At 42.3% G+C, this 22,632-nt stretch overlaps 1 protein-coding gene across 8 annotated transcripts in view; it reads right to left on the reverse strand.

Annotated features, from left to right (window-relative positions):
- Window positions 1-22,632, reverse strand: part of MARK3 (microtubule affinity regulating kinase 3) — a 167,968-nt gene that overhangs the window by 107,394 nt on the left and 37,942 nt on the right. For all 8 annotated transcript variants that reach the window (XM_082275348.1, XM_082275344.1, XM_082275346.1 and 5 more), the window contains exons 2-3: window positions 11,864-12,055; window positions 4,715-4,768 (exon numbers count right to left, since the gene is read on the reverse strand). In XM_082275348.1, the coding sequence (XP_082131474.1) occupies window positions 4,715-4,768; window positions 11,864-12,055 (246 nt within the window). The remainder of the gene's footprint in view (window positions 1-4,714; window positions 4,769-11,863; window positions 12,056-22,632) is intronic.

Raw genomic sequence — 22,632 nt, forward strand, 5'->3', positions numbered from 1 at the left:
TGCCCATCGGGTACTTTTCTCCCTTCCTGCCCATCGGGTACTTTTCTCCCTTCCTGCCCAGGCCAATTTGCAGCTTTCAGCACGGTCGCACTTTGAATGACAATTGCGCGGTCATGCAACACTGTACCCAAAGTAAAATTTTTATCATTTTTTTAAACAATATAGCTTTCTTTAGGTGGTATTTAATCACCGCTGGGTTTTTTGTCTGCTAATAAAAAAGGCAAACAAAATTGAAAAAGGTTTCTGTTATAAAATTTTGCAAACGGGAAATTTTTCTCCTTCACTAATGTGCGCTGATGGGCATTGATATACAGCACTGGTGAGGCCGCACCGATAATCAGTACACCAATCAGTGCCCTGACTAGAAGTATAGATGTCCCCTTTCACACTTGCCGGTTACCAATTCTCCTCTCCGCACGCTGTGACAGCACGAGGAAAGGAATACCGATAAACAGCAAGTTTACATTGTGATCAGCTGTGATTGGACACAGCTGATCACGTGGTAAAGGGCTGCTGTGATTGGCCCTTTACCCCAATCACAGACCATGCTGGATGTCACGGGGGGGGGGGGGGGGGACAAGATTCTGGGAGAAGCTCAATAGACGCCCTCCCAGAGCTGGACGACCGTGCAGTAGCCATCAATTGGAATAGCGCAGTCGGCAAGTGGCTGAGCTGGCCAAATACTGCTTAAATTTCATTCAATTCCGGATGACTCATTTGAGTAATTTTAGAATTTAAGTTCCTTCTGGCACTGCTCCACCTGTTGGAAATTTGTCAGAACAGGAACTGGAGCCATCACAATTAAGGTTGTCTGACAGCCACTGGTGCCGGCTTTCAGAATACAACAGTCAGGGGGATACGTCCATCCACATGGTTTAGGGAGGATGGAGGAACCAGTTCGATTTCTAAAATTTGATTAGCTGAGATACCTTGCTGTGGCTAGCAATACATGCTTAAATTTACCTTGTTCAGACCAGCTGCCTGAACACGAAAAATAAATGAATTCTCCCATCCACGCTCAACAACATGGATGGAGAAATCTCCTCTACTGTCTATGGTGATTAGAGAGCTGCAGCAACTGTGGCTGTAGGAATACCTAAACAGCGACTGCTTCTGATTGGATGCAAGCTACTTTTAAATTCATCCAACAATTTTACACCCATCTTCTTTTCAACTGCCTTTTGTGTAGAGTTAGGTGGTGCAGACAGAGCAATCCACTCAAATTTTGGCCGATTCCTGCTAAATCGTCTGAAATTCAAGTATGGCCAGTCCAAGGAGAAAAGCACATGCAGGCAGAAATTATTCCGAGACCCCATAACTGCTAGGTAACAGAAGCTCTGAGAATGATTACATAATTGTTATGCATATCATTAAAGATCTCTGCTGTACACCAAGAAGGGTAGGGAGGCATGGGGTGAAGGGCGGGGGATCAGTTTTGACTACAAGACTGAACATTACATTTCCTATATTTCTAAAATCGGGCGACTCATCGATGGAAAGCCCCATGTTTCATGGTAAAGCATTACCTGGGACTTTTTTCTATGCCCAATATCAAGATGTTTTTAGGTTTCTGGACCAAAACAGTATGCAGACGAGAAAAATATATAAAAGCCATATAAAATTCAGAAGTCATTATCTACATACTTATCGTGGGTCATCTTAAATTCAGGGGGTCAGCATGACAAATAACAGTTTCAGAAGAGGGGTCAGCAGTGGAAGCCTTCATATCCCCTTTCTAGACAGGCTCTCTTTTAGCATATTTAAAGCCCAACGATAAATTATTTTAATTTGCTCCCTTTTTGTCTGTTGAAGCTGAACTCCAGGCAATCCAATAAATACACAGAAAACACATAAAAGGGAGTGGTCTAACATGCCAAAGTATTTGCATTTCTGTCCATTCAATTCTCAGAGTTACACAGCCCTGTCTAGCAGGGCAAATGACTTTCTCTGATGCATTTCAATACAGGTCATCTCACCATGCCGCCCAGCCTTTGACTGGACAGTGAAAAGAGAAGCAGCACTGATGAGCTCATCTGTCACTCTGCGCGCTCCTCCTACCAGCATGTTCCTTGCCCTGCAGCACAACAAACTGGTTCTTTTTGTTCCTTTCCCCATTCTGAACTCTGTTGTACAAAAGTGGCACCAAGTCGAGATCAGGTACTTACATTGCATGCAAATAAAACATTTATAGATGCAAAAATGAAAAAAAAGCTGCATTAACGTTAGTCTTATAAATCTGCCTGGAGTTCAGTTTAAAAAAACACAATTAAAATAATTTTTTTATATCAATTTTACAAGTGTAAAAAAATACCCGTGGATCATGCAAGAAATCTAGTGCTGTCTTGTGCACTCTGCAGGTTTATTAGTCCAGCCCAGTTCACCCCTATACTACAGAACAGGAGTCTTCAAACTATGGCCCTCCAGTTGTTCAGGAACTACAATTCTCATCAGGCATCCATCATAGCTGTGAATGTCAGAGTTTTACAATGTCTCGTGGGATGTGTAGTTCCACAACAGCTGGAGGGCCGTAGTTTAAGGATCCCTGCTATAGAACAACCCCCCTTACGCATATTCTAAGGTGGTGTTCTGAAGTCTGAATACACTTATTCCTGGGCCTAAATACACTATTACAACACTGACTACATAGCCATCATTGTATAACTCAAACACTTGCAAAAATGTAGTTCCTGCTCAAATTTAAAGAAAAAAAAAAAAACCCACACGCTTTAGTGATTAGTACATAAACTTGGAGTGATGCCTAGAGCAATCCCAACAATTACAAGTGTGAGCCGTTGCCATAGGTAACTTCAGTACACTTCCTTTCCTACAACCTTTGTAGAAAAGGCTCTTTGTTTAGCATAACTTTCAGTTTCGACACCCAGATCCACAAAGTAGAACCAGACTCCAGAGGAAGTACAAAACTTCCTCTAGAGTGCGGAAAAGGGAAACGCATTAAAATATTCCTATATACACAGGCAAACAGTTTACGTCACCATGGGGCCTCACAAGCAAACAATTTTAATAACTTTAAAGACAAAATTTGTGGAAATTTGAAAAGGAAGGAAGGGTTATTTTCTAGTAAAAAAAAAAAAGACATTCTAGGTCTATTCTGCCAGAAGGGAATCTTATCTTCTGCCTCGCAAACATCTTTATTTGTACACTGATCTATGCCTTACGTTGGTCATTGATGGACTGAAACTCATCTGGTCGCTAAATTTCAATCCATATTGAAACAAACATAATGTGATTAAGCACACTCAAACAGGCTCACTGCAACATTTTTCCCAATGGCCAATGTATTCTGACAGCGGAGAGCCCCTGATATCGAAATACGTCTCAGTGAGAAGGATTCCTCCATCTGCCTCCATTGTGTAGATGGAAAAAATCCTTTCTTTCCCCGGATAAATGAAAAAAGATCCATGGCCAACCCTAAACAATACAGTATGACAATGGTGGGCACTTACTGTAAATCCCCATCTCCATTCTTAAAACTACAGGAGGTGGAATTTGGGGGGGGGGGGGGGGGGCACCAAAGACAGGAACTAAAGCAAAAAAACTAAAGCAAAAAAAAAAAAAAGGGGGGGGGGGCGGCATCCACACCTATCCTAACTAAACCAAATACCTGTCCTATGTTTTACCAGTCTTGTGTTGATATCTGATGACGAATAAATTACTCCATTTTGATTTGATTAATACCGGAGTGCGGTCACTACTTTTCTGTGATTTATTCACACCTATCCAAACCTTGTTCTATCCGATAAGCAGCCTCCCCTCACCACTCCTACCAGAACTGCTCCTCCCACTTATCTATTCCACTTCATTCTCATACTACAATCAGAGGCTGAATCGGGAACAGTCAGCAGCCCATCGATGATGTCACAGCGACACATGGCGGTGTGGGTTAGAGCGGTGCAAGAAGAGAGGAGGTTCTCAGCTGGACAAAGCTGGATACACTGGGTGGGGGGTATCTGAAATGGGCTAATTGCACCACCAGGTAAAGCATGCGATTGTAAAAAAAATTATAAAAAAAAAAAAAATAAATACGAGGAGGGGGGGTGTTTGGAAATCCACTTTAAACTCTATCCAACCAGCCCGTACACTATGAATTTAACCAGCTGTCTCTGTAGTCACAAATCCGTTCCGCCATATTGAAAATTGGGTCAATTTTCCTAAGCTGCTCTACCAAAGTTGGTGATTTATCGGTCCTTGATAGAGATCAATACTTTTGCTGCATTTAACAGATGTGGTAATATGGAGCGGTTGTATTTTATCTCTTGGGAGTAAAAGGTAGCATGAAAATGGCTTTGCCAAGCATCTTCTCCACTCTGGATTATCTGGGACACTTGCAGGATTTTCCTTCAACACATTTGTATGATTGAACACTGCCACCATACTTTATATGAGCGAGGCACAAAGTGGATTTATATTATTTATGGCTATTGGGGAATATATTTCAATGAAAAAAAGTTTGTGTGTCCAAAGTTCAGCTTTAAACATGCAGATGCCTTCACTGTTAAAAGAGCAGATCCTACCTTCCCTAGAATGGCATCTATTACCAGATGACAGGTGCAGTTTAACTAGCAGACACACATCACACTGTAAATGTGATCTTGCTCTGCTGCTTCCCATCGCTCTAATATACAAGCACTGGAAAGTGGCTGTATAAAAAATCATGTAAAAATGTCCACATCATCTAAATTAAATCAGAACTTACCTTTTGCAGACTAGTTGGATTTAACTGTGTTTTATCAATTATTTTTATTGCCACCTGCAAAAAAAGGAGAAAGTAAAAATTAAAAAAATTAGCCGGGCACAAGCCATGATTACTAAACCACAATTTTAAACTCTGGCTATCCATGAAAGAAAAAAAAAAAGAAAAAAAAAACTTTATTCCCAAAACAGCTTAGCCTAGGCTTTACTAGCCACTTACCGGAGCGCTCTCTCCTCTCCCCTGCAGCCGTTGCTGGCTGACACAGGGGACTATGTTACTGGACTGGAGCGGGTTAAAAATAGGTAAATATATGTATATTTCTTACACAGGTTAGTTGGTAGGGTTTAACAAATTTTCTTTGAATGTAGGAGCCAGCTAAAAAAAAAAAAAAAAAAAAAAAAAAAAAAAAACCTTTTTTATTTTATCACTTGCCTACTGGGCACTTTCACCCCCTTCCTGACCAGGGCAATTTTCAGCACTGTCACATTTTGAAAGAATTGACCAGTCATACAGTACCCGTATCAAATTGTTAGTATTTATTTTTTTTGTACAAATGGAGCTTTCTTTTTTGGTGGTATTTAATCACTAGTGGGGTGTTTTTTTTTTGTTAAATAAAAAAGAGCAAAAAAACCCCAAAAAACTCAAACACCTTTTTCTTCATTTCTGTTATAAAATTTTGCAAATACATTTTTCTGCTGCACAGATAAGGCAGCATTGATGGGCACTATTAAGTGGCACTGATGGTCACAGATATGCTCACTCATATGCTGCACTGATGGTCACAGATTAGTACTAATGGGGCTGGCACTAGTAGGGTTCTGGGAGGACATAACTAGATGCCTTCCCAGAACTGGACAACCGCCCTATTGCCGTCTTTTGGCTATAGTGCGGTCGGCAAGTGGGAGACGGATGCGAATGGCTGACGAAAGCCCAGGCACCAGGACATAATTTCTACTCGCCATTGGTGACCTGGCACCTGGGATTTGCAGAGCCCTGAGCATAGGCATTAGAAGGTGGGAGGGGACAGTTTTAAGAGTAGTTCAGATGGAGCTGGAATTTCACATTCAAGCCGATTTCCAGTTTTTAGTGAAGTTTAAATAGTTTGTTTGGGCTACGCTGGTCCAGAAAACGATTCCTTTCGCTTACAGTTGCCATGTTCTGACATTGGGATGGTGACTTCCTGCCCAACTGCCGGAACAAAATCGAGTCGGGCTGAGGGGTACTCCGTCTTTCACAAGGAGCTTTGTATTCTATGAAATAATAAAATTCTTACTCTGACTGGCTCAAAAGGCATGCAGATGATGTCAATATCTCACTCGTCCAACCAGAGGACGCTTTGGATTAATTCACAGAATACAAAGCTCCCTGTGAATGGCTGAGCACCGTTTAGCTCGACTTGATTTTGTTCCAGCAGAAAGTTCCCATCTCAATACCAGAACACAGCGCTGTATACTGTGTGCAGCTGAGGCTATATTCTATTTATACAGCACTCCCAGCTGCTGCATGTGTTAGTGAAGGTAATCGTCCATTTGGAGCAGCTTGGTCAAAAACTATTTCAATTTCATCAAAATCTGGAAATCAGCTGTAATATGTTGGTAATAACACACATATATATACATACATATATATATATATATATATATATATATATATATATATATATACATATATATACATATATATATATATATATATATATATATATATATATATACATACATACATACATACATACATACATACATACATACATACATACATACATACATACATACATACATACATACATACATACATACATACATACATACATACATACATACACATACACACACACACACACACATTTTTGTGTAGTATCACTAAAGTACAATTGAAATGCTGACACGTGTAGACAAATAAGATGATCAGCAAAGGGAATGTGTGCGTGTATAATTACAGCTCTTCTGTAAAACGCAGAATTCCAGGAGAAGTAAATACTGTCTAAGTGCAAGAGGCATGTGTATGCCTACTAAAATCCTGATGTGCTTGGTGTATTTCTTCCACATTTGTACAGTAATCCAGTGTGAAATTTTGCCTGTGCAGGGGCTTCCTGTTATAAAGACCAGTCACTGCTGCTCTCTCCTTGTGCAGTGAGATTGGTCTCATCTCCACCCCATTCTGTAGTTTTCTGCAGGCAGTCGGTAGTGGGTGGGACTTACCTAATGGGCCCCACCCACAGCTTTTCTCACTGTACAGACTATATGTAGCACAGCGACACCACTACTACTTTACAAGGTGCAAAGTGGATTTATATCCTTTGTGGGGGAATATATGTAAGCCGTTTTTTGTGTCTGGAGTTCCATTTTAATAACTATGCATTAAAGAAATTGCTAAAAATCACCAACAAACATTCTTCTGACTCTGGATTAAGTGGCAATTAGAGTCTATTTTTATTGTTGCCTAGGTTTCCAACTACTTGATTACCTGTTCTAAATGAGCAAACTTCTATTAAAAAAGCGGTGTTCCAACACTTTTTCTAGCCCGCAAACTCCTGGCTCGAGTGTGGATGCAGCAGACTGTGCCTACTCTGGCGCTGTGGATCAAGGAAGTTAACGCTACCCTTCCGTACAAGAAAATCATTTATGTTAATAGAGGGTGTCCTGGTAAATACAAAAAAGTTTGGGACAGGTGGTTGAACTCCTCCTACACTTGCAACTCTTAGCCTTTGGTGTATAGCTATTATGGCAGCCGTGAGCTTTTGAGGTTCCTCCAAAATTTGTCTCTGTATGCTGTGATTATTTATATGTTTGATTGTCTTATGTCCATACGTGCCACTGCATATGATGTTGTTATTGCAGTAGAGCAAAACTTTTTTCAATCCCTGTACTTTGTGTTGGATGTTTTCAGTGCACGAATAAAGTTGTTTTGATTTAAAAAACAAAAAAAAAAAAAAAAAAACACGGTGTTCCGGCCTCCCCCTCCAAAAATTAAAAGTCAGCAGCTACACACACTGTAGCTGCTGACTTATATTATGACACTTACCTGTCCTGGAATCCAGCGTTGTTGACAGCGCAGCTAATGTTTCCATCGGCTGTCGGGTGCTGCAGCCGCCATTACTGATAAGGGAACTTAGCATGGAAGCCTTGTGCCTTCACGGCTGGGTCCCCACTGCGCATACGCAAATTGCGCTGTGCTCTCCTACTCGCCTGGCAGCAGGAGGAGGAGGGGGGGGCCGAAGCAGCAAGGTCAGACGGCAGTGGAGACAGGGTACCTGTCAAACAGATACCAGTGCCCCCCCCCACCTGAAAGGTGCCAACTGCGGCACCAGAGGGTGGGAGGACACAGATAAGCAGAAGTTCCACTTTTTCCCATGCTTTAATGTTTTTATAGCAATGCATACCAAGAGCCATATCCATGTTGTAATTTGTTTTTTTTTGGGCTCCACTATTTAAACTTTGCCCTCTCCTTTATTTTTTGTAAATCTTTATGATGAAAATTTTAAAATCACCAACAACCTTTCTCCTGGCTCTGATTTATGTGGCAGTTAGAGTCCATTTTTATTATTGCCGTCTATGGAGATTTCCCACTACCTCTGCCTCAATGACACAAGAAGAGAAATATCTTCAGAGACAGAGTTTCTACATTTTCCCCACCCAAAAAAAAAGTGTTCTCTGTTCCTATGAGTGATTTCCCGTCATCTCCAGCCCTGCAGACACAGCAGGAGAGGGAAATCTCTCAAGCCAAGACACAAATGGGAATAGAAACCTGAAAGAGGTTCGAACGCACAATCCAAACTAAAACTGTGCATATAAAAATACACAACACGCACACGCTATACTTCCATTTTAGTTGATCATCAGAACAGGCAAACCTCTACTACAATCGTCAAGCAGAGATTTTTGTAAACAAGGAGCTCCTGAAAGCTAGCAACGTTTCCTGGGAATGTAACTAGATATCAGAACAATTAGCAGGGCACACAATGGCATTTCCCAGAACAGAGTGTTATTGAGGTGTTATTGAAGGCAAAGGAGAGCCAAAGTCCAGGGAATGAGAGGGAAACACTGGAGCGATCGTTGTAAAGTGAGAGTAAATCTAGAAGGGAATTTTACTTGCTGTGTCGTATCTACCAATGTTAAAGCAGTAGTAAAACGCTCTTTTTTTTTATAATAAAGCTTACCTGTAGTTAAAATGGATACCTTCTAAAATCTGCACCATCTAGGTCTAGGAGATATTCTAGTTGAGCAGCAGCTAGTGAGGTTACATCATGGCGCATCCACACTGAAGGAATGGCATATCCGTGCCATGCCCAAGACTCCTGCGCGCATGTGCGGGAGTGACGTCATCCCGCGAAACCTGGAGAGAGGCGTGGGTGGATCCCGATTATTTGGTTAGGAACTTTTCAGAACCTGTGACAGCAGCCGACAGAAGGCTTTAGAATAATAGCCTGAGGCATGGGTCACACCTATGGGTTTTTCAGTTTTGCAGAAAAACTCCATTTAACATGGTTTCCTGTGTGTCACATAAACATCAGTCCATTTAACATGGTTTCCTATGAGTCACGTTCACATCTGTGCATTTTCCATGGAGTGTTTTTTGTTAAGGGTCAGGGACTTATTCTCCCACAGCAGGTTGTATTTTTTGGTTCCATAAACTTTAATGGAAATGCATCAAAAACGCATAACAAAAATGCAGTGATTGCATCTCTGATGGGTCTTTGCTGGTTTCTCTTGCAAGACAAATGACACCTCCCCAAAATGCCAAACACATCAAAAACCCATTTAAAAAGCGTTAAAAACAGGCCAAACGGAAAACCATCAACCACAACCCGCATAGGTGTAAACCAAGCCCAATAGTAAAAATAAACAGGGATGTGACCTATCTGGCTTGGGGAAACATAGAATGGAGGACCTGGGGCTAGGTTAGTTTTTGTATAGATGTGGATCATGCGTTTCCTGGTGGGAGGAACCTCCATTTCGCTGACTTGGGAAATTCAAATCATTTTGCTGTGGAGTTTATGTATAACATATTAAACTCATGTAGCACCAAACAATGCTACAGCACCTTACATAATACATCAATTTCTGTCAGCCACTGCCCCAAAATCATTGACACCCTATAAGTCCTACAGACACATCTTGAGTTGTGACAGGTACCCCTAAATTCCACCCATAAATAGCAAACTTGCTTACAATCTATTTAAAGATAGCACTCAAAAACTCTTAATCTGCTGCTGGGACCTAAATATACCTAACCCTATTGGAAGCACCTGATTTAAAGTGGTAGTAAACTCTACCAAGCAAGCAGCTTGCAATGGGGGCACCCAAGCAGCCTCGCTCCTGAACCAAGCTCTACATGTCCATTCACACACAGAGCTGTGGCTCGACCCCCCACCCCCTCTCTCTCCTCATTGGCTGCGATTGACAGCAGTGGGAGCCCTGACACTTCTAGGCATGTGTGAGGTTCTCTGTAGTAGGCACATGACATCACAAAAGTATCTTGTAGCTGCCTGCAGTCGTGTGTGAGACTGCCTGCGCCTGATCAATGACCCCAATGAGTTTGGATGCCTTGTGGAGAGAAATTAAACTCAGCCTGTTCCCTGTTGTCACTCACATTAGGACATTCCTTTAGGGCCAGTTCACACCATAGAAACGCAGTGCGGATGCATTCCGGATGCTTTTCTGCATGTGCATTTTTGATGCAGTCCAGTGCATTTTTCCCCTCTTTTCTTAACCTTAAAGTGGAGTTCCACCCATTTTAGTGACTTTAGATCTATGTAATCCCCTTTAAAACTACTTTTACCAATGGAAAGTTTTTTTTTTTTTTTTTGTTGCTAGTAAATACCTTATTTTCTGCTTTATTTATCCTCTTCTCACTTCCGGGTCCGGTCGGCGATTACGTCATTCGGTGATTCGCGGATGTATATCAGGCCATGAAATCTCGCATTATTACACAGAAGATGAAGTGTACTGCGTGCTATGCCCCGCCTCCTCTCAGTGAGCTGTATGTATGTATATTGAGGCTGTGCTCCGCCCCGCCTCCTCTCAGTGAGCGAGGACTAAAAGCATTATATCCTCACTGAGCTCACTGAGAGGAGGCGGGGCGGAGCACGGCCTCAATACAATACATACTTACAGCTCACTGGGCGGAGGCGGGGCAGAGCACGCAGTACAGCTCATCTCCTGTGTAATAATGCAAGATTTCATGTCCTGATATACATCCCAGCACACACTGCGAATCGCCGAATGACGTAATCGCCGCCCGGACCCGGAAGGGAGAAGAGGATAAAGCAGAAAATAAGGTATTTACTAGCAAAAAAACAAAAACTTTCCATTGGTAAAAGTCGTTTTAAAGGGGATTACATACATCTATGTAATCCAATTTATTAAAAATGGGTGGAACTCCACTTTAAATAATGTGTTCCGGTGCGTTTTTGATGCGTTTTACTGTGTTCCAGTACAGTCCAGTGCAGAAAAAATGCAGCATGTTCTACTCTTTTTTCTGGAAGTGGAACGCACTGGAACTGACTGGAACTGTCTGAACTATGCCACTGAAAACCATATAACCTAGTATCTATGCATTTTTGATGCAGAAAAAAAACGCACTGGACTGCATGTGGTGTGAACTTGCCTTTAGAGTGCATACAGTGCTGACGTCACCGTCTGCAGCTCCCTAGAATATCTCCTAAATGGTGCACATTCAGGAAGTATTCATTTTACATACAGGCAAGCCTTATTATTAGCTTACCCGTAGGTAAAAAAAAAAAAAATATTAAAAAAAAAAAAAAAAAAAAAGAAGTTTACTACCACTTTAATAGCAGAAACGCAGTAACATGCGTCCTATTGAGTAACATTCCCAACCAGCAGGCCAAGAACCTCGGATTCAACATATTCTAGCTCTGACCTTTTACTGCAAACAAGCTCATTGTGTACTGGAGCGAGCGCCACATGGGGATCTCAAATGGACTGCTGTAGTGAATGCACAATGAGGTCCTCTAACAACATGCATGCGTTAGTAACATTCCAGCACACAGCGACATTGAAATATGCATGCATTCTACTCCTAGTTACATAACACTCCACGCACTGGGGATGAAAGTGAATGAAACTAGCACAGACCACGTACAGCTCTGCCAAAGCAGCAAAAAAACGCAAAGACTAGAAGCCGATTTACCTCTCTGCCAGTAAGGATATGCCGTGCCAGTTTCACTTTAGCAAAGTTGCCTTTGCCGATGGTTTTAAGCAGCCTGTAGTTCCCAATGTGGGGCTGCTCGTCCGCACAGGAGGCGATGGAATTCCTGTTTCGTGCTCCAGAGCGGCTAGGACGGGTAGGAACCTCTTGTCGTCCTTCTCCATGAGAAGTATGCTGCAAAAACACAGGAAAAGAGCTGGTTTAGTAGCGAGCACAAAAAAAAAAAAAACTGTAAAAACACGATTGGCTGAAAAAAAAATATATATTTTATGCTGGTATATTAAGGTTTGCACATTCTTACACTTAATGGTAATGCCTAACCGCATTAAATCATGGTCAATATATGTGTAGCTATGGAACTGCTGGAAATGCCTATCCTTGGATATTCTGCGCCTTGGTCACTTGACAGATATCCTTTCCTTTTCCTCCACAACTCACTGCAATATGTGGGCAGAAGTTTCCAGAGTGAACGGGGCCGTAGAGTCCAATGGTGACCCAGGTGACCCTTCTGCACATCTTGGATGATATTGCCATCATGATTGACAGAAGAGCACTACCCATTTTCTCCCATTATTGGAGGAATTCAGGTACAAGTCTGCATATTCATGAGTGTCATGTGACCTGGATAACCGGGAAGAAAAGAGGAAGTGCTCCACCACCAATCACAATGATGGGGCTTCCCTGCAAGACATGGAGGAGTGTCATGTGTTAAGGCTGGCCGGGAAGCGGTAAGCCTTAATGTATGGCTTGCCAAAGCTAAATTCAGAGCATGCATAGACAGAGTGGCAACGCAGAAGACCGATCAACCAGCACAGCATTGCCACTCTGAAGGAGGTATTCTAAACTGGCAGGGCCACTAGGTAGTTACTGTTCGGGAAATAGTTTTTGGAGCTAATGAGGCAAAATACATTTCTGGGTTTGCACTTGTTACAACATTTTGAATTTAAAGGGATATTAAAGTGGAAGTGAACTCTGTTACACCACTTATACCTACAGGTAAGCCTATAATAAGACTTACCTGTAGGTACTGTGAATATCTCCCAAAGTGCATGCAGCCGGCAACGTCACCAGCACATGCACATACAGTGCCGGACCCTTAGAGCCTGTGCCATAAATGGCGGCTCCCACAAGCATCCACGGGAGTGACATCGAGCCCACTGCCACTCATGTAGCTGGAGCCTGCGAACCCAGAAGGAAGACCGGTGGAAGATGTCGGCCCTCAGCGGTGACAGCGCAGCGCGGGAGTGCTTTGTTTTAAGTTAAGTCTCTTATAATGTGCTAGTATGCAATGCATGACATTGCCTTTCAGGGGCCTCCGCCGGCACTTCTGGCCTCTCCCTGCTCCCATGTGCCCCCAGCTTGCAATAGGGGCACCCAGGGAGTGAGTTGTTGCTCTGCGCGTCCATTTACACACAGCCCTGTCCTCTCTCTTCTCTTTGGCTCACTGGCTGTGATTGACAGCAGTGGGAGCCAATGGCCAATCCCTCTGCAGTCTTAGCCAATGAGGAGGGAGAGTCCCTGGAGATCAACGCTCTTGTGAACAATGCTGGATCACAATGGGGCTCGGGTAAGTATTCAAGGGGAGAAGGGCTGCTGCACAGAGAAGGTTTTTTTTTTTTTAACCTTCATGCATAAAAGAACTTAGAGCCTTTAGAATTCCTTTAAAGACACCACCATGAGATAACACCTGAGGCTGCTCATAAAAGGTTTGAAATGAGTACCGGTAGTTCCTGATGCTACCCTTGCTATAGCAGTTTATGACTTTTTTCAGTGATCGCCCTGTAGATTTCTTCACCCCCTGGACACTTCTAGGCATGTCTTTAGTAGACACATTACAGTACAAAGGTATCTTGTAGCTGCCTGCAGCTGTGTGAGAGAGACTGCCTGTACCTGATCAATGACCCCACTGAGTTTGATGCCCTGCAGAGGAAGGGAAAACTCATCCTGTTCCCTGTAGTCACTCAGTGCTGGAGGCTTTACAGGCACCCGCAGGACACCATGGTGGTCTAGAAGTGGGAAGAGAGGGAGCAGTGTAGGCTGTTCAGAAGTGAAGCGTTGGAAGAAAACATTGTTTTATTGAGAAATATTATAATCCATTGGTATTTCAAGGGAAGCATCAGTAAAACGAAGACCCCAAAGTTGTGCGACTTGCTTGCAACTTTTGTGATTTTAGCATTACAGTCTATAGCAATTAAGTCACCAAAGTCGCAGAGTAGTGCAGAACCTTTTTTGTTGCGGTGACTTGAGTCGCATTAAGACACCCATTGGAATGAATGTGTTTTGACTTGTCAGTCAACTTTGTGTCGCAAGATAAGTCGCAGCAGTGTGACCAGGGCTGTCAACTTTTAACACTTTTTAGGTAAGCAGCCTGAAAATTATTTCATGATGACATAAAATAAGAACTCACATAAGAGACACTAATAGAATTCAGTGGCGCTAAAATTACAAAACACAATAGTCCATAGGATCATAGAATAAAAATGTCCATGAAGATAAAAGAGAGAGAAGATCCGTAGAGGAGAGCTGAAGAACCCTGGTATCCAAGTGCTGGGAGGTGACACCAATTAGATCCACCAACGATTTGGAAAAAAAAAATAAAATATACCCCCTCCAAAAATAAAAATTGAGCCCCCCCCCCTACACCCACATATACGCACATACAAATGTAAACGCATGTGTATACCTGAAAACAATGATTGCGATACATATTGCCGCACACGACGGAATGAGAACAATAATTCTAGGACCTTCTTAACGCTACACTGATGACCTATAGGAGTCCTTTGAAGCGTTGCCTGTGGAAAAGATATGGTACTGACAAGCTTAAGGTTTGACTTGTTGGGTATCCATTTACTCTGTGCAACCTCGGCTTTTCTATTTTACCCCAAAAAAATGGGTAATTTATTGCATTTTCGTGCCCCCTAAAGTTAACTTTTAGCCCTCGTTCACACGGAACGCGGCTTTGAGTAAAGACGTCTGTGCAGCTTCATTCACAGATACCTATTGAAATCGCACTGAAGTCGTCAAAAATAGTGCAGGAACAACTTTTGGAAGTCTGCGTCAATTGGGACTAACCCATTGTCTGCAACAGGCTGCGATTTGACATGCAATTTGACCTGACAAATGTTAAATCACATTAATGTGAACGGGGGCTTAATGTGTTTTTTTACTGACATTTTGTGTCTCCTAAACCTTTGTAGTAATATGAGACATAAAAAATTGGAATTACCACTATTTTATTCTCTAGGGTATCAGCTTCCACAAGAGATGTTTGGGGGTTTTATGTAATTCTTCAGGTCTAAAAGTATTTTCTTTAAATATGTGCGAAAAATGGCTCTGGCTGTGAAAAGGTTAAAGGATAAGTTCACCTTTGGGAACATGTTACATGTTCTACCTGTAAGATTTGTTTAAAAAAAAAAAAAAAAACCTGGCTCCTAACTTTTTTTTTAGCTGGCTCCTAGTTTCAAAGCAAATCTGTCCAGCCCTGTGTTACACCCTAAATATAGGTGTAACATGTTACGAAAGGTTGAACTGATCCTTTAAAGGAGAAGTATGGCCGATGCTTTTTTGGCTGTACCTCTATGGATTACATACGGGACAGGAGTGCAGTTCATTCTGCACTCCTATGCCTCGTACACACGATCAGATAATCGGACGACTTATCGTTCGCATTTTGTTGCTTGATACTAATATCGAATTCAACAACATATGATTTTTGACGTATGATTCTGGAAAAGCTTCCTGGCTGCGTAGCTACGTATCGGATAGTGCAAAACAAAAACAATGGCAGCCAGGCTTTTCCCGGTTATTTTTGTGTTTCTGATCATGCGTCTTTGTCTATTGATTTTTAGCGGCCGCATACTGTACTGATTAAACTATTGTCGTTTGCTGGGCTATCGTACGACAAAAGTGTTCGTGTTTGTCTCTTCGGATTTTGTTGGAGGAAATGTCGTGTTCGGCTGTGGAAAGCGGTGTACTATCAGATTATCTGCGATCCAAGTCGAAAGCGATATTTTTCGTACAAATATCTGAACGTGTGTACAAGGCACTAGGATCTGTTTTCAGCCAACGAGCAAAAGCTCTCCAAAGACACTGCTTTTTCTACAGCATCTATAGTAAGAAACAAAATGCGGTCCTCAAAATAGATGCCAACATGGCTAACCTGCATACAAGGGGTTGGTTGGAAAAGCTCCGACATATGAGCACAGCTGCTTATCACTGCGATTTGGAGTCCATCTCAATAAAGATGTAACTTCTATATTTGTACCATCCGACAAGCTGAAAGATTGGCATTCTGCTCAGATCCAAAGCCGGTGTTCTATCAGAATACCTACCTATCAGATTCTGCAACCGGAAGTGAGGTACGGACTAGAACGACTTACTGGGCATGCGCCATGCGTTCCAACATGGCTGCTCTGCGTTCCAATAGGTTTCCTAATGTGACAGAACACGAAGCAGTGGCGGACATCTTCATACATCCACACAAGTCTTGAATTTTACATTTTAGCAGTAAACTCACCTTATATACCGAATCACAGTATTACATTTCTATTATTATTGTATTCTAGTAAATATAGCGAGAAACCTGCAGGTAGAAGGTGGCGACGGCCATCTTGGTACACCCCCCACAGCTCAGTGACAAATTATTGTATTCTAGTAAATATGAGAAACCTGCAGCTAGAAGGTGGCGACGGCCATCTTGGTACACCCCCCACAGCTCAGTGACAAATTATTGTATTCTAGTAAATAGTCAGAAACTTGCAGCTAGAAGGTGGCGACGGCCATCTTGGTACACCCCACACTGCTCAGCGACAAATTATTGTATTCTAGTAAATAGTCAGAAACTTGCAGCTAGAAGGTGGCGACGGCCATCTTGGTACACCCCACACTGCTCAGCGACAAATTATTGTATTCTAGTAAATATAGTAAGAAACCTGCAGGTAGAAGGTGGCGCGGCCATCTTGGTACACCCCACACTGCTCAGTGACAAATTATTGTATTCTAGTAAATATAGTAAGAAACCTGCAGGTAGAAGGTGGCGCGGCCATCTTGGTACACCCCCCACAGCTCAGTGACAAATTATTGTATTCTAGTAAATAGTCAGAAACTTGCAGCTAGAAGGTGGCGACGGCCATCTTGGTACACCCCCCACAGCTCAGTGACAAATTATTGTATTCTAGTAAATATAGTGAGAAACCTGCAGGTAGAAGGTGGCGCGGCCATCTTGGTACACCCCACACTGCTCAGTGACAAATTATTGTATTCTAGTAAATATAGTGAGAAACCTGCAGATAGAAGGTGGCGCGGCCATCTTGGTACACCCCACACTGCTCAGTGACAAATTATTGTATTCTAGTAAATATAGTGAGAAACCTGCAGATAGAAGGTGGCGCGGCCATCTTGGTACACCCCGCACTGCTCAGCAACAAACTGATTGTATAGTGAAATAGACTATTTCACTCGGTCGCGGTGAAATAGTTTATTTCAGTATATGGGAAGGCTTTAATGTTTTTGGTTTTTATTTTATTAGAATTTGTAAATTTTTTACAATTTCCCTTTAAATTTTTTTTTTTTTAATCACTTTTATTCCTCTTACAAGCAATGTTAACATCCCTTGTAATAGGAAGAGGGCAGGACAGGTCCTCTTTACAGTGAAATCTGGGGTTTAAGTCTCTAGATCATGCCTCTAGGTTGGAAAGCCTGAGCTCAAAATAACAAAAACACGATCTCGGCTTTTCAGCCAAAAAAAATAAAAAAATCAGTGTATACATCTGCTGGGGCCAGGAGTAACATCATAACATTGTGCCTGGCCTGCAAATATCAGAGATAGCCGGGGACATATCTCCACTGAAAGCCAATGATGTCATTTGGATGTCCAGTGGTATTCAAGTGGCTGAAATATTACTAAACCCAGGAACCTGCATTCATTATATCTGGTCTCCCACAGTACACAGAGCATAGAAATGCAATAGTTTTAGTAAATATAAACTGCTAAATACCTTTTCTCATCAACAGTTAGAGCAGTCTTGTGAGACTTCTATCAGTGTCTTGTTAAAGCTTGTAGGAGGGGTTTTCATTCTGCTCCGACTGTCCTATAAGCCTGCATGACCCCTGACCCTCTGTCTGGACAGTGCCGATTGGCCCTATGCTGATCACATGCACTCTCCAAAGTAATAAAAAAAAAAAAAAAAAAAAAGACACAAACCCGCGATCAATATATCCTATTGTGTGCATGTGCAGAGTGCCCTCAAGGCTCTGTTCTATCAGCAGATGGGTTGGGGACAGTGAAGGAAAGGGATGATCAAAGATCAGATCAAACAGCCTTTTTTCACAATGCAGAGGATTACCCCTTAGGTTCTACAGGGAGTGTAACAAGCATGTTTTACTGCAGTGGTCCTCAACTCCGGTCCTCAGGGCCCACTAACAGGCCAGATTTTAAGTATTACCTTGGGGAGATGCAGACTAGAATACTGCAATCACTGAGCAGCAAATGATATCACCTGGGATATATTTCAGTTATCTTGCAAACCTGGCCCGTTAGTGGGCCCTGTAGGCCAGGGTTGAGGACCACTGCTTTACTGCATATACAGACTTATTTTACTGTTGTGGGTTTAATAACACTTTAAACAAATGGAAAGGTTTATGCAAGTTTATGTAAGGTCTTGTTCACACAAGGGAAAGTTTACTGCTCCACTGAAAAGTGATCTGCAGTGGATCAATATTCAGAGGTGGCAGAGCAGCAGTCTGTAGGTGTTTACTGAGATCCTGCTACCTCCTGAATGCCTGTTCTTCCCCAATTCCAAGGGGGATATAGCGCTTCAGTGCCGTACCACAACAGTGTGGCAAGTGGTTGGCAAGAGGTTATGGTTTGGTCTTAGCTTCAAACATGACATGCCAAATTAAACTGGCAAACCAAAGCATCGTGGCAATGTGACTCGACCTGAGTGGCTGAAATGTTTTGCAGTAGGGAGGCAATAAAAATTATTTCAACAACGGTTTTTACTGCTCCTTTGCTGGGAGAGTGACCCAAGCCTAGGTGTTGCATTTTGTGGCATTATACTAGTTGACAGGGTGGATAAAAATCTGATTTTATTTAAATCAGTTTTTTTATTATTACATTTTAATAAAATGCTTTTGGAGTAAAAAAATCTATCTAAAAGATAGTTTTCTATTTCAGATACATTAAGAATTTCGTTTATTCAGCATGAAATGGAGCTTAGTTATGTAGAATGAGGCTGTATATTCTGCAATATTTACATTTTTGGTAAATCCAAGCTTAGATAACATGCACTGCATTGATGTATTCACACAATTTCACAGTAACCATGAGATAAAACAGAGTTCAGAAATATTCCTTTATCCCATTGTTTTGCAAATCTATGTACACTACAAACTGTATGATTGAAAAGAAATACACCTGTACCAGTGTGAGGAGGAAGGCAATGGCAGCAAACTACAATGCTTAAAATTCTCCGTAGGCAACACTTTAAACATCTTTACAGGTTACCAGTTTGGATGAGGTCTGGTGCTAGAATTATTGCTCTCGCTCTGACGTTCGCGACAATACCTCACGTGTGTGGTGCGATCACCGTTTACATAGGCGTGCGGGAGTAACGTATGCGTTCAAATTTGCGCGTAAGCACGGTGGGATGGTGGCACTTAATATCTTTATTTTATACTAAAAACTTTTTTTGTACAAAATTTGCTGGGCTGCGACAAGGCCTCCTTATGGAGAGATCTGGGGGCTATTAGACCCCAAATCTCTCTGGCCCCCCATGCAGCCGATCAGACCGAGATCGGTCTGATCGACTGCTTCTGTGGCCCCTGGTGGGAAGGTAAACAAAGGGGCGGAACCAAGAGTGACGAATACTTGTCCCTCCCGGTTTCCAGGGTTACAGAGAGGGGGAACGACATCAGTTCCCCTCTCTGTATTCAAGGCAGCCATCGCCCCCAGCCTCCGAGAGAGTCCGGGAGAGGCAGCGGCGGCGGGAGGGGGGTGGGACCCTCTTCCGCCACCCGCAGAAGTGATTGAGTGGCTAGTTAGCCACTCAGACAACTTCTGCCTTCTACAGATTTGAATACGTCCTTGGGTAGGAAGTAGTTAAAAAAACATATGATGTAAATCAGGTAGATTTACATCAAGCTATTTTACTCGTGATTAAAATCGACTCGATTTAAATCAAAGCCACCCTGCGAGTTGGTAATTAACAGTACAATGCAACAGATAGTTAAATGGAACCTGTTAGGACAGCACTGCAGAGGTTCTATCTGGCCTTTCCCAACCAACTAGAAATGCTAGTTCCAGGGTAGGCATGTCTCTATGCAGGATACTACAGAGGCAAACTCTTCCCAAAAACTAGCACCATATCCAGGAGCAAGGCAATGGCAGCTTTGGATTTTGGCTGTGGTAATGATCAGCAATAATAAAATGTACAATTAAAGGGATACTTAACACACACGGTTTAATTTACATTTTCCTTTCTATTTCTGTATCCGGAAGATGGCACTGTAATTATTTTAAGAAATGTAAAGTACCTTTTTCCCCAATCGATATACCGCTGTCCCATGATCCAGATCTTTCCCAGCCTCTATGCAGGGAAACAGAAGCAAAAAGGAGCTTCTAGTCCTCTGCTGCTGGTCACATGTTCAGAATTTAAAAAAATAGCCTTTGGAATACAAAGTAAAAATATCAATAAACTATTTTAAATTGGCATACAAATATATATTTATAAAATAAATTTATATATATATATATATATATATATATATATATATATATATATATATATATATATATATATATATAGTCAATAACATGGAGTGGGTGGATTTCTGTCAGTCACGGGCTGTGTCACCCCCCTCCAGCCTGTGTCTTGGAATAGGAGGGAGGTGAAGCCTCCAACGGTCTACATGCAATATCCAACCCCTATTGTGTTTAGCTGGCTAGTGGGTATGGAGGAGGAGGAGGAGTCAGCTGTCTTATACCACTTTGTATAAGCCCACGTGTTACTCCATAGTCACATGGGCTACGTAAATGACAATCTGTGTTGTGCTTAAAGTGGAACTTCACTCTCCCCATCAACACTGATTATTTTTAATCCTCATGCTGCTAGCATTAGTAAATAGATAGGAAAGTATATCATATTCACTTCTTTTTATTTATTTATTTTTTTTACAGTTCTACAGTTACTTCCTGGTTTCCTGCCTAGGCAAATAATGTCATACATCCCAGGAGTCGTCAGGAGGGGAGGGGAAGGGAGGATGAGGAGTTTTCTCAGCTAAGCACACTCTCCAGCATGCATACTTGAGCTGAGGGCAGGAAATAAATGCTACATCAATCATTTGCCCTTACTTAAGATGGCCACAGCCAGAAATGCAAGGGGTGTGTTTTCAAAGAGATTTCTCACCAAAATAAAGCATGGAGATATGGATGGATGGATGGGGGAGTTTGCTTTGAATAATAAAAATAAATTGAATAGCATTTTTGGTTTGTGGTGCTCAGATGCAGTGAAGATCCACAGATGCAGTGCAGATCGGTTCGGGTCAGTGCGGTTTGGTACGCTAATTTGAGTGTTTCCATTATGAAAGGGGCCCATACAACCGAACCAAACCGCACCATTCCTGGTCCTGCTTCAGATGTAGGGCCATAGGAAATGGTACGGTACGGTTAGGGCGGAGTTACTGGCGTCACACGATAGATTCCACTGATTGGCGGACAGGAAAACTTCAATGCTCACGTCAAATGAAAGAGCAAAACAAACACCTCATTTGGTGTAAACCCCGCATGGTCCCTGGTGGCCCGACTTGCAGTGGAAACACTCGCCTGAATATAGCGGACCAGTCTAACCCTTCCAAACTGTACCGACCCGAACCGTTCCGCTCAGTGGAAACGAGGCATTAAATCACAGTATTGGATGTTTCAACAACAAAGTTCCACAATGTCCAAGATAAATCCATGCATGAATAAGAAAAAGCCGGTGTAACAACTCCGATAAGTGCAGGTGCAATATTCACAACCGTGTCCAAGAAATAGTCCATCACCTTCCAATAAAGTGCAAGCTCACCAGAAATAATGGAAACATTCATAGAAATTCTCCTGTAAGCCTGGCAGCATTGCATCGTCACTGGTACCTTGAAGCAGACTCCCACTAAGGATAAATAACGCTCCCCCAAGAGCTCAGATGTGATAAAGAGGAAGTATAAACTCAATGAATCTGAGCATGTGCAGAGCTGCCAACACTGCTCTGCAAAATCCCTAGCTGAATTGGGGACATGGACAGACAGTGGAGATAGAAAACAGCAGGATCACCCAGCTTTTTTTGCAGAAAACAGAAAAAGAAAAAGAATCCCATAACAGCATAGTGGGCCCCGTAGGGTGAACAGGGACCCAGAAGGGACGTCATATACGTTGCTTCCAGGTCCCCGTTGAGTCTCCCCAGCCAGCATGGCCGGAAAAGAAAGTAATGCAGTGCGATCTGCACTACATTACATTCAGTGGAGCACAGGGGAGACAGGCAGGGTCTCAAATGGGCTTTCAGACCCTGCATGTCTCAATAAAGAGAGCCTGTCACCAAAAAGTCCCCAGAGGGGAAATAAAAAAGGTAATTGTAAAAAAAAAAAAAAAAAAAAAAAAAAAAAAAAAAAAGTTACACCCAAGCACAAAATCCTCCCACCTCAAAGAAAAACAAAAAAAAAAAAAAAAAGTTGAGGCCCCCACCGCCCCATATAGAAACGAAAGTGCAACACAGTAG

This window comes from Pelophylax lessonae, assembly GCF_965119305.1.
Source record: "Pelophylax lessonae genome assembly, chromosome: 13".
Lineage (NCBI taxonomy): Eukaryota > Metazoa > Chordata > Amphibia > Anura > Ranidae > Pelophylax > Pelophylax lessonae.